The following is a 14,637-nucleotide window of genomic DNA, read 5'->3' on the forward strand; positions in this document are numbered from 1 at the left end:
TCTTTACATGTAGCCTATAGTCTCTTTACATGTAGTCTATACTCTCTTTATATGTAGCCTATAGTCTCTTTACATGTAGCCTCTAGTCTCTTTACATGTAGCCTATAGTCTCTTTATATGTAGCCTATAGTCTCTTTACATGTAGCCTATAGTCTCTTTACATGTAGCCTCTAGTCTTTTTACATGTAGCCTCTAGTATCTTTACATGTAGTCTATAGTCTCTTTACATGTAGCCTATAGTCTCTTTACATGTAGCCTATAGTCTTTTTACATGTAGCCTCTAGTATCTTTACATGTAGTCTATAGTATCTTTACATGTAGTCTATAGTCTCTTTACTGTTTCATGTAGCCTCTAGTCTTTTTACATGTAGTCTATAGTCTCTTTACATGTAGCCTATAGTCTCTTTACATGTAGCCTCTAGTCCTTTTACATGTAGTCTATAGTATCTTTACATGTAGTCTATAGTCTCTTTACATGTAGCCTATAGTCTCTTTACATGTAGCCTATAGTCTCTTTACATGTAGCCTATAGTCTCTTTACATGTAGCCTATAGTCTCTTTACATGTAGCCTATAGTCTCTTTACATGTAGCATATAGTCTCTTTACATGTAGCCTATAGTCTCTTTACATGTAGCCTATAGTCTCTTTACATGTAGCATATAGTCTCTTTACATGTAGCCTATAGTCTCTTTACATGTAGCCTATAGTCTCTTTACATGTAGCCTATAGTCTCTTTACATGTAGCCTATAGTCTCTTTACATGTAGCCTATAGTATCTTTACATGTAGCCTATAGTCTCTTTACATGTAGCCTATAGTCTCTTTACATGTAGCCTATAGTCTCTTTACATGTAGCCTATAGTATCTTTACATGTAGTCTATAGTCTCTTTACATGTAGTCTATAGTCTCTTTACATGTAGCCTATAGTCTCTTTACATGTAGCCTATAGTATCTTTACATGTAGTCTATAGTCTCTTTACATGTAGCCTATAGTCTCTATACTGTTTCATGTAGCCTATAGTCTCTTTACATGTAGCCTATAGTATCTTTACATGTAGTCTATAGTCTCTTTACATGTAGCCTATAGTCTCTATACTGTTTCATGTAGCCTATAGTCTCTTTACATGTAGCCTATAGTCTCTATATTGTTTCATGTAGCCTCTAGTCTACTGTTTCCAACAGGAATATAATGTTTGCTGTCATGCATCATGTTATCAAACCTCTGTAGATGGTGAGAGGGCTGCTTAGACTGCAGATGGTAATGGCTAGCAGTTTAGTTGGATGTTTGTTTCTCTTCAGTAGTTTGTTAATTTATCATAAATGGAGCACTTCTCAGCACATTGGCTGTTGATTGTGTTGACCTCACATTTATAGTGTGTGTGTGTTTGTTTTGTGTGTGTGTGTGGACATCTGCCTACTTTGGCAACAGATTCACAGGAATCTGGTTAAAATCAGAGTGTTCCTTGGTTATGTTTTGGGCATCCTCAAAAACATTACAGTTTTTGTCCCCCAAAACACTCCTGATCCCAACAACAACAAACCCAGCTCCAAGCCGTCTGTTACTATGCACCGCTGTTTCCATGGCGACAGCAGGAGTCTGTGTGGCGGGACTGGCGGTCTTGTGTGTGACCATGGCATGTGTGTTTGTGGTGTGTACAGTAGTCTCTCTGTCTCTCTCTATGTCTCTCTCTGTCTCTCTCTGTCTCTGTCTGTCTGTCTGTCTGTCTGTCTGTCTCTCTCTCTCGCTCTCTGTCTTTCTCTCTCTCTCGCTCTCTCTGTCTTTCTCTCTCTGTCTTTCTCTCTCTCTCGCTCTCTCTCTCGCTCTCTCTGTCTCTGTCTCTCTCTCTCTCTCTCTCTCTGTCTGTCTGTCTGTCTCTCTCTCTCTGTCTCTGCCTGTCTAGGTGTGTGTGTGGCGGTGTGTGTGTGTGTCTTTATGCACATCTGTGTGTTCTGTGTAAGTTTGTGTGTGTGTTTTTAGAACAGTTTTGTGAACCTTCCCGTGTGTGTGTGTGTGTGTGTGTGTGTACGTACCTATTTCTAACCCCCTCTACCTTACTTCCAGATTACAAAGAAATCCCACAGATTTCACTGGGAAAATGACAATGAGAGCGAGCTGGTCAGTATAGTGTGTTTAGCTGGGTATACCTTTCTGAGTACATGTGGGGTGATTTTAGTGCTGGGTTGGTACAGGTGGGGGTGATTTGGTGCTGGGTTGGTACAGGTGGGGGTGATTTGGTGCTGGGTTGGTACAGGTGGGGGTGATTTGGTGCTGGGTTGGTACAGGTGGGGGTGATTTGGTGCTGGGTTGGTACAGGTGGGGGTGATTTGGTGCTGGGTTGGTACATGTGGGGGTGATTTGGTGCTGGGTTGATACATGTGGGGGTCATTTTGGTGCTGGGTTGGTACATGTGGGGGTGATTTGGTGCTGTGTTGGTACATGTGGTGTGATTTTAGTGCTGGGTTGATACAGGTGGGGGTGATTTGGTGCTGGGTTGGTACATGTGGGGGTGATTTGGTGCTGGGTTGGTACATGTGGGGGTGATTTGGTGCTGGGTTGGTACATGTGGGGGTGATTTGGTGCTGGGCTAGTACATGTCATATCAAATTTTATTGGTTACATACACATGGTTAGCAGATGTTAATGTGGTTAGCAGATGGTACAGAGCATATGAGATGAGTAATGTAGGGTATGTAAACTATATGAATTGGCATTGTTTAAAGTGGCTAGTGATACATTTATTACATCCAATTTTTTATTATTAAAGTGGCTGGAGTTGAGTCAGTGTGTTGGCAGCAGCCATTCAATGTTAGTGGTGGCTGTTTAACAGTCTGATGGCCTTGAGATAGAAGCTGTTTTTCAGTCTCTCAGTCCCTGCTTTGATGCACCTGTACTGACCTCGCCTTCTGGATGATAGCGGGGTGAACAGGCAGTGGCTTGGGTGGTTGTTGTCCTTGATGATCTTATTGGCCTTCCTGTGACATCGGGTGGTGTAGGTGTCCTGGAGGGCAGGTAGTTTGCCCCCAGTGATGTGTTGTGCAGACCTCACTACCCTCTGGAGAGCCTTACGGTTGTGGGCGGAGCAGTTGCCGTACCAGGTGGTGATACAGCCCAACAGGATGCTCTCGATTGTGCATCTGTAAAAGTTTGTGAGTGTTTTTGGTGATGAGCCAAATTTCTTCAGCCTCCTGAGGTTGAAGAGGCGCTGGTGCACCTTCTTCACCACGCTGTTTGTGTGGGTGGACCAATTCAGTTTGTCCGTGATGTGTCGATGTGATGTGTCGATGTGGATGTGGATAGGGGGTGCTCCCTCTGCTGTTTCCTGAAGTCCTCGATAATCTGTTGACGTTGAGTATGTGGTTATTTTGCTGACCACACACTCCGAGGGCTCTCACCTCCTCCCTGTAGGCCGTCTCGTCGTTGTTGGTAATCAAGCCTACCACTGTAGTGTCGTCTGCAAACTTGATGATTGAGTTGGAGGTGTGCGAGGTCACGCAGTCGTGGGTGAACAGAGAGTACAGGAGAGGGCTGAGCACGCACCCTTGTGGAGCCACAGTGTTTAGGATCAGCGGAGTGGAGATGTTGCTTCCTACCCTCACCACCTGGGGGCGTCCCATCAGGAAGTCCAGGACCCAGTTGCACAGGGCGGCGTCGAGAAATGAAGTCGGTCTAGGGTGTCAGGTAGGGTGGAGGTGATATGGTCCTTGACTAGTCTCTCAAAGCACTTCATGATGACGGAAGTGAGTGCTACGGGGCGGTAGTCATTTAGCTCAGTTACCTTAGCTTTCTTGGGAACAGGGACAATGGTGGCCCTCTTGAAGCATGTGGGAACAGCAGACTGGGATAAAGATGGATTGAATATCAAATCAAATCAAATCAAATTTAATTATATAGCCCTTCGTACATCAGCTGATATCTCAAAGTGCTGTACAGAAACCCAGCCTAAAACCCCAAACAGCAAGCAATGCAGGTGTAGAAGCACGGTGGCTAGGAAAAACTCCCTAGAAAGGCCAAAACCTAGGAAGAAACCTAGAGAGGAACCAGGCTATGTGGGGTGGCCAGTCCTCTTCTGGCTGTGCCGGGTGGAGATTATAACAAAACATGGTCAAGATGTTCAAATGTTCATAAATGACCAGCATGGTCGAATAATAATAAGGCAGAACAGTTTAAACTGGAGCAGCAGCACAGTCAGGTGGACTGGGGACAGCAAGGAGTCATCATGTCAGGTATTCCTGGGGCATGGTCCTAGGGCTCAGGTCCTCCGAGAGAGAGAAAGAAAGAGAGAATTAGAGAGAGCATATGTGGGATGGCCAGTCCTCTTCTGGCTGTGCCGGGTGGAGATTATAACAGAACATGGCCAAGATGTTCAAATGTTCATAAATGACCAGCATGGTCGAATAATATTAAGGCAGAGCAGTTGAAACTGGAGCAGCAGCACAGCCAGGTGGACTGGGGACAGCAAGGAGTCATCATGTCAGGTAGTCCTGGGGCATGGTCCTAGGGCTCAGGTCCTCCGAGAGAGAGAAAGAGAGGAGAGAATTAGAGAACGCACACCTAGATTCACACAGGACACCGAATAGGACAGGAGAAGTACTCCAGATATAACAAACTGACCCTAGCCCCCCGACACATAAACTACTACTGCAGCATAAATACTGGAGGCTGAGACAGGAGGGGTCAGGAGACACTGTGGCCCACTCCGAGGACACCCCCGGACAGGGCCAAACAGGAAGGATATAACCCCACCCACTTTGCCAAAGCACAGCCCCCACACCACTAGAGGGATATCTTCAACCACCAACTTACCATCCTGAGACAAGGCTGAGTATAGCCCACAAAGACCTCCGCCACGGCACAACCCAAGGGGGGGGGGGGCGCCAACCCAGACAGGATGACCACATCAGTGACTCAACCCACTCAGGTGACGCACCCCCTCCAGGGACGGCATGAGAGAGCCCCAGTAAGCCAGTGACTCAGCCCCTGTAATAGGGTTAGAGGCAGAGAATCCCAGTGGATTGTAAACACAACAGCCAGCTGGTCTGCGCATGCTCTGAGGACGTGGCTAGGGTTGCCGTCTGGGCCGGCAGCCTTGCGAGGGTTAACACCTTTAAATGTTTTACTCACGTTGGCTGCGGTAAAGGAGAGCCCGCAGGTTTTGGTAGCGGGACGTGTCGGTGGCACTGTATTGTCTTCAAAGCGAGCAAAGAAGTTGTTTAGTTTGTCTGGGAGCAAGACATCGGGGTCCGCAACGGGCTGGTTTTCTTTTTGTTGTCCGTGATTGACTGTTGGGTGATTTGGTGCTGGGTTGGTACAGGTGTGTTGATATCCTTCATTGTGTTGTTGTCTCACTGCTATTGTCTGCCCAGCCTTCACCTCTAGTGGACTGTGTTCTGTATTGGTCACTGATGTCTAGTGGACTGTGTTCTGTATTGGTCACTGTGATGTCTGTGGTCTAGTGGACTGTGTTCTGTATTGGTCACTGTGATGTCTGTGGTCTAGTGGACTGTGTTCTGTATTGGTCACTGATGTCTAGTGGACTGTGTTCTGTATTGGTCACTGTGATGTCTGTGGTCTAGTGGACTGTGTTCTGTATTGGTCACTGTGATGTCTTGTGTCTGTGGTCTAGTGAACACTCTCCTGTTAGAACTATATAATTTCAGTAAAGGTTTTGCATTTTGCAACCCTACTATTCAGTGTGTAGTGTTGTACAGACTACTCTGAGTGTACAAAACATTAGGAACACCTTCCTATCCTAATATTGAGTTGCACAAACCGGTGTGCCTGGTACCTACTACCCTACCCCGTTCAATGGCCTAGTGGGCTGTGTTCTGTATTGGTCACTGTGATGTCTGTGGTCTAGTGGGCTGTGTTCTGTATTGGTCACTGATGTCTGTGGTCTAGTGGGCTGTGTTCTGTATTGGTCACTGTGATGTCTGTGGTCTAGTGGACTGTGTTCTGTATTGGTCACTGTGATGTCTGTGGTCTAGTGAACTGTGTTCTCTATTGGTCACTGTGATGTCTTGTGTCTGTGGTCTAGTGGACTGTGTTCTGTATTGGTCACTGTGATGTCTAGTGGACTGTATTCTGTATTGGTCACTGTGATGTCTTGTGTCTGTGGTCTAGTGGACTGTGTTCTGTATTGGTCACTGTGATGTCTGTGGTCTAGTAGGATGTGTTCTGTATTGGTCACTGTGATGTCTGTCGTCTAGTGAACTGTGTTCTGTATTGGTCACTGTGATGTTTGTCGTCTAGTGAACTGTGTTCTGTATTGGTCACTGTGATGTCTGTTGTCTAGTGAACTGTGTTCTGTATTGGTCACTGTGATGTCTGTGGTCTAGTGGACTGTGTTCTGTATTGGTCACTGTGATGTCTGTCGTCTAGTGGACTGTGTTCTGTATTGGTCACTGATGTCTAGTGGACTGTGTTCTGTATTGGTCACTGATGTATGTGGTCTAGTGAACTGTGTTCTGTATTGGTCACTGTGATGTCTGTTGTCTAGTGAACTGTGTTCTGTATTGGTCACTGTGATGTCTGTGGTCTAGTGGACTGTGTTCTGTATTGGTCACTGTGATGTCTGTGGTCTAGTGGACTGTGTTCTGTATTGGTCACTGATGTCTGTCGTCTAGTGGACTGTGTTCTGTATTGGTCACTGATGTCTAGTGGACTGTGTTCTGTATTGGTCACTGTGATGTCTGTGGTCTAGTGGACTGTGTTCTGTATTGGTCACTGTGATGTCTGTGGTCTAGTGGACTGTGTTCTGTATTGGTCACTGATGTCTAGTGGACTGTGTTCTGTATTGGTCACTGTGATGTCTGTGGTCTAGTGGACTGTGTTCTGTATTGGTCACTGTGATGTCTTGTGTCTGTGGTCTAGTGAACACTCTCCTGTTAGAACTATATAATTTCAGTAAAGGTTTTGCATTTTGCAACCCTACTATTCAGTGTGTAGTGTTGTACAGACTACTCTGAGTGTACAAAACATTAGGAACACCTTCCTATCCTAATATTGAGTTGCACAAACCGGTGTGCCTGGTACCTACTACCCTACCCCGTTCAATGGCCCTTCAATCTTTTGTCTTGCCTATTCACCCTCTGACTGGCCCACACACACAATCCCTGTCTCAAGGCTTAACAATCCTTCAGTAACCTGTCTCCTCCCCTTCATCTAAACTGATTGAAGTGGATTTAACAAGTGACATCAATAAGGGATCATAGTTTTCACCTGGATTCACCTGGTCAGTCTATGTCATGGAAACAGCAGGTGTTCTTAATGTTGTGTGTTGACATCAGTGCTTGTTACTCCAGCAGGACTGCTTAACAGTGGAAGGGGAGGACCTGAAGCACGACTTTGAGAGACTGCAACTGGCCATGGACATGGTGGGGTTCCTGCCTGCCACACGCAAACAGTATGTATATTACACACTCACACACACGTCTGTCTGTCTTTCTCCCTCTATCCCACCGTCTTTCTCTTTCTCCCTCTATCCCTTAGTCGTTATGTCTCTATCTTGTCCCTGCTGTCTGACTCTCTCCTCTCTGTCTGGTAGGATCTTCTCTCTCTTGTCTGACTCTCTCTCTCCTCTCTGTCTGGTAGGATCTTCTCTCTGCTGTCTGACTCTCTCCTCTCTGTCTGGTAGGATCTTCTCCCTGCTGTCTGACTCTCTCCTCTCTGTCTGGTAGGATCTTCTCCCTGCTGTCTGACTCTCTCCTCTCTGTCTGGTAGGATCTTCTCCCTGCTGTCTGACTCTCTCCTCTCTGTCTGGTAGGATCTTCTCTCTGCTGTCTGACTCTCTCTCTCCTCTCTGTCTGGTAGGATCTTCTCCCTGCTGTCTGACTCTCTCCTCTCTGTCTGGTAGGATCTTCTCCCTGCTGTCTGACTCTCTCCTCTCTGTCTGGTAGGATCTTCTCCCTCTTGTCTGACTCTCTCTCTCTTCTCTGTCTGGTAGGATCTTCTCTCTGCTGTCTGACTCTCTCCTCTCTGTCTGGTAGGATCTTCTCTCTCTTGTCTGACTCTCTCCGCTCTGTCTGGTAGGATCTTCTCTCTCTTGTCTGACTCTCTCCTCTCTGTCTGGTAGGATCTTCTCTCTCTTGTCTGACTCTCTCTCCTCTCTGTCTGGTAGGATCTTCTCTCTGCTGTCTGACTCTCTCCTCTCTGTCTGGTAGGATCTTCTCCCTGCTGTCTGACTCTCTCCTCTCTGTCTGGTAGGATCTTCTCCCGGCTGTCTGACTCTCTCCTCTCTGTCTGGTAGGATCTTCTCGCTGCTGTCTGACTCTCTCCTCTCTGTCTGGTAGGATCTTCTCTCTGCTGTCTGACTCTCTCTCTCCTCTCTGTCTGGTAGGATCTTCTCCCTGCTGTCTGACTCTCTCCTCTCTGTCTGGTAGGATCTTCTCCCTGCTGTCTGACTCTCTCCTCTCTGTCTGGTAGGATCTTCTCCCTCTTGTCTGACTCTCTCTCTCTTCTCTGTCTGGTAGGATCTTCTCTCTGCTGTCTGACTCTCTCCTCTCTGTCTGGTAGGATCTTCTCTCTCTTGTCTGACTCTCTCCTCTCTGTCTGGTAGGATCTTCTCTCTCTTGTCTGACTCTCTCCTCTCTGTCTGGTAGGATCTTCTCTCTCTTGTCTGACTCTCTCCTCTCTGTCTGGTAGGATCTTCTCTCTGCTGTCTGACTCTCTCCTCTCTGTCTGGTAGGATCTTCTCTCTGCTGTCTGACTCTCTCCTATCTGTCTGGTAGGATCTTCTCACTGCTGTCTGACTCTCTCCTCTCTGTCTGGTAGGATCTTCTCTCTGCTGTCTGACTCTCTCCTCTCTGTCTGGTAGGATCTTCTCTCTGCTGTCTGACTCTCTCCTCTCTGTCTGGTAGGATCTTCTCCCTGCTGTCTGACTCTCTCCTCTCTGTCTGGTAGGATCTTCTCTCTGCTGTCTGACTCTCTCCTCTCTGTCTGGTAGGATCTTCTCCCTGCTGTCTGACTCTCTCCTCTCTGTCTGGTAGGATCTTCTCCCTGCTGTCTGACTCTCTCCTCTCTGTCTGGTAGGATCTTCTCTCTGCTGTCTGACTCTCTCTCTTCTCTGTCTGGTAGGATCTTCTCTCTGCTGTCTGACTCTCTCCTCTCTGTCTGGTAGGATCTTCTCCCTGCTGTCTGACTCTCTCCTCTCTGTCTGGTAGGATCTTCTCTCTGTTGTCTGACTCTCTCCTCTCTGTCTGGTAGGATCTTCTCTCTCTTGTCTGACTCTCTCCTCTCTGTCTGGTAGGATCTTCTCTCTGCTGTCTGACTCTCTCCTCTCTGTCTGGTAGGATCTTCTCTCTGCTGTCTGACTCTCTCCTCTCTGTCTGGTAGGATCTTCTCCCTGCTGTCTGACTCTCTCCTCTCTGTCTGGTAGGATCTTCTCCCTGCTGTCTGACTCTCTCCTCTCTGTCTGGTAGGATCTTCTCCCTGCTGTCTGACTCTCTCCTCTCTGTCTGGTAGGATCTTCTCCCTGCTGTCTGACTCTCTCCTCTCTGTCTGGTAGGATCTTCTCCCTCTTGTCTGACTCTCTCTCTCTTCTCTGTCTGGTAGGATCTTCTCTCTGCTGTCTGACTCTCTCCTCTCTGTCTGGTAGGATCTTCTCTCTCTTGTCTGACTCTCTCCTCTCTGTCTGGTAGGATCTTCTCTCTCTTGTCTGACTCTCTCCTCTCTGTCTGGTAGGATCTTCTCTCTCTTGTCTGACTCTCTCCTCTCTGTCTGGTAGGATCTTCTCTCTGCTGTCTGACTCTCTCCTCTCTGTCTGGTAGGATCTTCTCTCTGCTGTCTGACTCTCTCCTCTCTGTCTGGTAGGATCTTCTCCCTGCTGTCTGACTCTCTCCTCTCTGTCTGGTAGGATCTTCTCTCTGCTGTCTGACTCTCTCCTCTCTGTCTGGTAGGATCTTCTCTCTGCTGTCTGACTCTCTCCTCTCTGTCTGGTAGGATCTTCTCCCTGCTGTCTGACTCTCTCCTCTCTGTCTGGTAGGATCTTCTCCCTGCAGTCTGACTCTCTCCTCTCTGTCTGGTAGGATCTTCTCCCTGCTGTCTGACTCTCTCCTCTCTGTCTGGTAGGATCTTCTCCCTGCTGTCTGACTCTCTCCTCTCTGTCTGGTAGGATCTTCTCTCTGCTGTCTGACTCTCTCTCTCCTCTCTGTCTGGTAGGATCTTCTCTCTGCTGTCTGACTCTCTCCTCTCTGTCTGGTAGGATCTTCTCTCTGCTGTCTGACTCTCTCCTCTCTGTCTGGTAGGATCTTCTCCCTGCTGTCTGACTCTCTCCTCTCTGTCTGGTAGGATCTTCTCTCTGCTGTCTGACTCTCTCCTCTCTGTCTGGTAGGATCTTCTCCCTGCTGTCTGACTCTCTCCTCTCTGTCTGGTAGGATCTTCTCTCTGCTGTCTGACTCTCTCCTCTCTGTCTGGTAGGATCTTCTCCCTGCTGTCTGACTCTCTCCTCTCTGTCTGGTAGGATCTTCTCCCTGCTGTCTGACTCTCTCCTCTCTGTCTGGTAGGATCTTCTCTCTGCTGTCTGACTCTCTCTCTCCTCTCTGTCTGGTAGGATCTTCTCTCTGCTGTCTGACTCTCTCCTCTCTGTCTGGTAGGATCTTCTCTCTGCTGTCTGACTCTCTCTCTCCTCTCTGTCTGGTAGGATCTTCTCTCTGCTGTCTGACTCTCTCCTCTCTGTCTGGTAGGATCTTCTCCCTGCTGTCTGACTCTCTCCTCTCTGTCTGGTAGGATCTTCTCTCTCTTGTCTGACTCTCTCCTCTCTGTCTGGTAGGATCTTCTCCCTGCTGTCTGACTCTCTCCTCTCTGTCTGGTAGGATCTTCTCCCTGCTGTCTGACTCTCTCCTCTCTGTCTGGTAGGATCTTCTCTCTGCTGTCTGACTCTCTCCTCTCTGTCTGGTAGGATCTTCTCTCTGCTGTCTGACTCTCTCCTCTCTGTCTGGTAGGATCTTCTCCCTGCTGTCTGACTCTCTCCTCTCTGTCTGGTAGGATCTTCTCCCTGCTGTCTGACTCTCTCCTCTCTGTCTGGTAGGATCTTCTCTCTCTTGTCTGACTCTCTCCTCTCTGTCTGGTAGGATCTTCTCCCTGCTGTCTGACTCTCTCCTCTCTGTCTGGTAGGATCTTCTCTCTCTTGTCTGACTCTCTCCTCTCTGTCTGGTAGGATCTTCTCCCTGCTGTCTGACTCTCTCTTCTCTGTCTGGTAGGATCTTCTCTCTGCTGTCTGACTCTCTCCTCTCTGTCTGGTAGGATCTTCTCTCTGCTGTCTGACTCTCTCTCTTCTCTGTCTGGTAGGATCTTCTCTCTGCTGTCTGACTCTCTCCTCTCTGTCTGGTAGGATCTTCTCCCTGCTGTCTGACTCTCTCCTCTCTGTCTGGTAGGATCTTCTCTCTCTTGTCTGACTCTCTCCTCTCTGTCTGGTAGGATCTTCTCCCTGCTGTCTGACTCTCTCTTCTCTGTCTGGTAGGATCTTCTCTCTGCTGTCTGACTCTCTCCTCTCTGTCTGGTAGGATCTTCTCCCTGCTGTCTGACTCTCTCTCTTCTCTGTCTGGTAGGATCTTCTCTCTGCTGTCTGACTCTCTCCTCTCTGTCTGGTAGGATCTTCTCCCTGCTGTCTGACTCTCTCCTCTCTGTCTGGTAGGATCTTCTCCCTGCTGTCTGACTCTCTCCTCTCTGTCTGGTAGGATCTTCTCCCTGCTGTCTGACTCTCTCCTCTCTTGTCTGGTAGGATCCTCTCCCTGCTGTCTGACTCTCTCTCCTCTCTGTCTGGTAGGATCTTCTCTCTCTTGTCTGACTCTCTCCTCTCTGTCTGGTAGGATCTTCTCTCTCTTGTCTGACTCTCTCCTCTCTTGTCTGGTAGGATCCTCTCCCTGCTGTCTGACTCTCTCTCTTCTCTGTCTGGTAGGATCTTCTCTCTCTTGTCTGACTCTCTCTCTCCTCTCTGTCTGGTAGGATCTTCTCTCTCTTGTCTGACTCTCTCTCCTGTCTGTCTGGTAGGATCTTCTCTCTCTTGTCTGACTCTCTCTCTCCTCTCTGTCTGGTAGGATCTTCTCCCTGCTGTCTGACTCTCTCCTCTCTGTCTGGTAGGATCTTCTCCCTGCTGTCTGACTCTCTCCTCTCTGTCTGGTAGGATCTTCTCCCTGCTGTCTGACTCTCTCCTCTCTGTCTGATAGGATCTTCTCTCTGCTGTCTGCTATCCTCTACCTGGGCAACATCCTCTACAAGAAGAAGACCTACAGAGATGACTCCATAGACATCTGTAACCCAGATGTGCTGCCTACCATCTCAGAGCTGCTCCAGGTGAACCTCCATGTCTATTGGTCATCCATCCATCTATTCATTCATTCATTTGTGAATTTATCAGTCTGTCCGTACATCCGTCATCCATCCATCCATTGATTCATCCGTCCTGCCATTCATCCAATCATTCAGCATCGTTTCAGGTACGCTACGACAGTTATTAGTTTGAGGGCTGTTCTCAGGTCTGTAATGTTATCAACTTCAGTAGAGGCTTTAGTTATGGCTGAAAGAGAAACTCCATCTTTTTATAATTCCGTGACCAAGTAGAGAGGGTGTTAACATGTGTTTTTCAAAAGATATGTGTATTCAATTTCCTCAGCGCAGGTTTACAGACAGACACAGAGACGTGAACACTGTACACACGGACATTCATTCTTGACATGTTGAACTATTTGGCAACTGTGAAAGAAACATGATATAGTCATTTATGAGCTGCAGTCAATGTGTTGAATTCTCAGTATTTTCATGGCTTTAATGAATGAGCTGCAGTCAATGTGTTGAATTCTCAGTATTTTCATGGCTCTAATGAATGAGCTGCAGTCAATGTGTTGAATTCTCAGTATTTTCATGGCTCTAATGAATGAGCTGCAGTCAATGTGTTGAATTCTCAGTATTTTCATGGCTCTAATGAATGAGCTGCAGTCAATGTGTTGAATTCTCAGTATTTTCATGGCTCTAATGAATGAGCTGCAGTCAATGTGTTGAATTCTCAGTATTTTCATGGCTCTAATGAATGAGCTGCAGTCAATGTGTTGAATTCTCAGTATTTTCATGGCTCTAATGAATGAGAACAGCTGAAAGATTAGCCCGAGTATGTGACTCAGGGTAGTTACAACAGAACGTTGTTAGTCACTCACTGTCTATCCTCCAGTTTGAATGAGAACAGCTGAAAGATTAGCCCGAGTATGTGACTCAGGGTAGTTACAACAGAACGTTGTTAGTCACTCACTGTCTATCCTCCAGTTTGGAGACGAGGAAAATGTAGTCTGAAATGAGTTCACATGCAGCGTATAATTTGATCGTTCTTCATTTTGCGCCGTATTTGGCTTCTTGATGATTTTCAACACTGAGATGTTTTTTGGAGACCGGGACGATGCAAAGACTAGAGCCCACGACTGCCAGAGTCGTGTTTAACACACAGCACGCACATAAACGTTTTTAATTCAACTATTATAGACTATCCACAATAATCACATTATTGTGTGCGTACAACCGGACTCTGTAAATACATGGTGGCCGGGCCCACATGAGCCCCGTCAGCGCCAACACAACACACTGAGCCTCGTGCTTCTACACCTGCATTGCTTGCTGTTTGGGGTTTTAGGCTGGGTTTCTGTACAGCACTTTGAGATATCAGCTGATGTACGAAGGGCTATATAAATACATTTGATTTGATTTGAGCCGGTCATATTGGACCAACACGATTAGACAAGGGGCTTGTTCCAGTTCTGAGGAACGTAAGTGGGAGACAGAACATCAACAGAACCGATGGTGTTGAAAGTGTGGCAGATGTGTGAACTGGACAGAACCAGAGAAAACTGGTTTCAGAACAGAAGAGGTCTGTAGAATAACTGTTTATACTTCTTCTCAGAACTTGTTTATGTGCTCAGAAGAGCGTCTTTATTTTTGGGTTCATCGCATCGTTCTCCTTAAAGGAGATATGTTGTACCCTGTTCACATGACTGAACTGATCCAAGCCATTCCATGTGACGCTGTACTGTGGCCTGGTTATACATCCACCGTGCTGAAACCATGCTGAACCCCTGTTGAAACCATGTTGGAACCATGTTGGAACCATGTTGGAACCATGCTGAAACCATGCTGAAACCATGTTGGAACCATGTTGGAACCATGTTGGAACCATGCTGGAACCATGCTGGAACCCTGCTGGAACCATGTTGGAACCATGCTGGAACCCTGCTGGAACCATGTTGGAACCCTGCTGAAACCATGCTGGAACCATGTTGGAACCATGCTGGAACCCTGCTGGAACCATGTTGGAACCATGCTGGAACCATGCTGGAACCCTGCTGGAACCATGTTGGAACCCTGCTGGAACCCTGCTGGAACCATGCTGGAACCCTGCTGGAACAATGTTGGAACCAGGCTGAAACCATGTTGTAACCCTGCTGGAACCATGATGGAACCATGATGGAACCATGCTGGAACCATGTTGAAACCATGTTGGAACCCTGCTGGAACCATGCTGGAACCATGCTGGAACCATGTTGGAACCATGTTGGAACCATGCTGGAACCATGCTGGAACAGTACTGTTTCAGCATACTGTTCAGATCAGCTCGATAGTGAGAGAAAAAGCATTGTAATTTTTTGTAGTTCCAGTAGTC

At 47.4% G+C, this 14,637-nt stretch overlaps 1 protein-coding gene across 1 annotated transcript in view; it reads left to right on the forward strand.

Moving 5' to 3' along the window:
• Positions 1-14,637, forward strand: part of LOC139406371 (unconventional myosin-IXAb-like) — a 263,450-nt gene that overhangs the window by 120,707 nt on the left and 128,106 nt on the right. The window contains exons 6-8 of the mRNA XM_071148904.1: positions 2,064-2,117; positions 7,304-7,404; positions 12,164-12,290. Coding sequence (XP_071005005.1) covers positions 2,064-2,117; positions 7,304-7,404; positions 12,164-12,290 — 282 coding nt within the window. The remainder of the gene's footprint in view (positions 1-2,063; positions 2,118-7,303; positions 7,405-12,163; positions 12,291-14,637) is intronic.

The sequence above is a fragment of the Oncorhynchus clarkii genome, chromosome 4 (assembly GCF_045791955.1).
Source record: "Oncorhynchus clarkii lewisi isolate Uvic-CL-2024 chromosome 4, UVic_Ocla_1.0, whole genome shotgun sequence".
Taxonomy (NCBI): domain Eukaryota; kingdom Metazoa; phylum Chordata; class Actinopteri; order Salmoniformes; family Salmonidae; genus Oncorhynchus; species Oncorhynchus clarkii.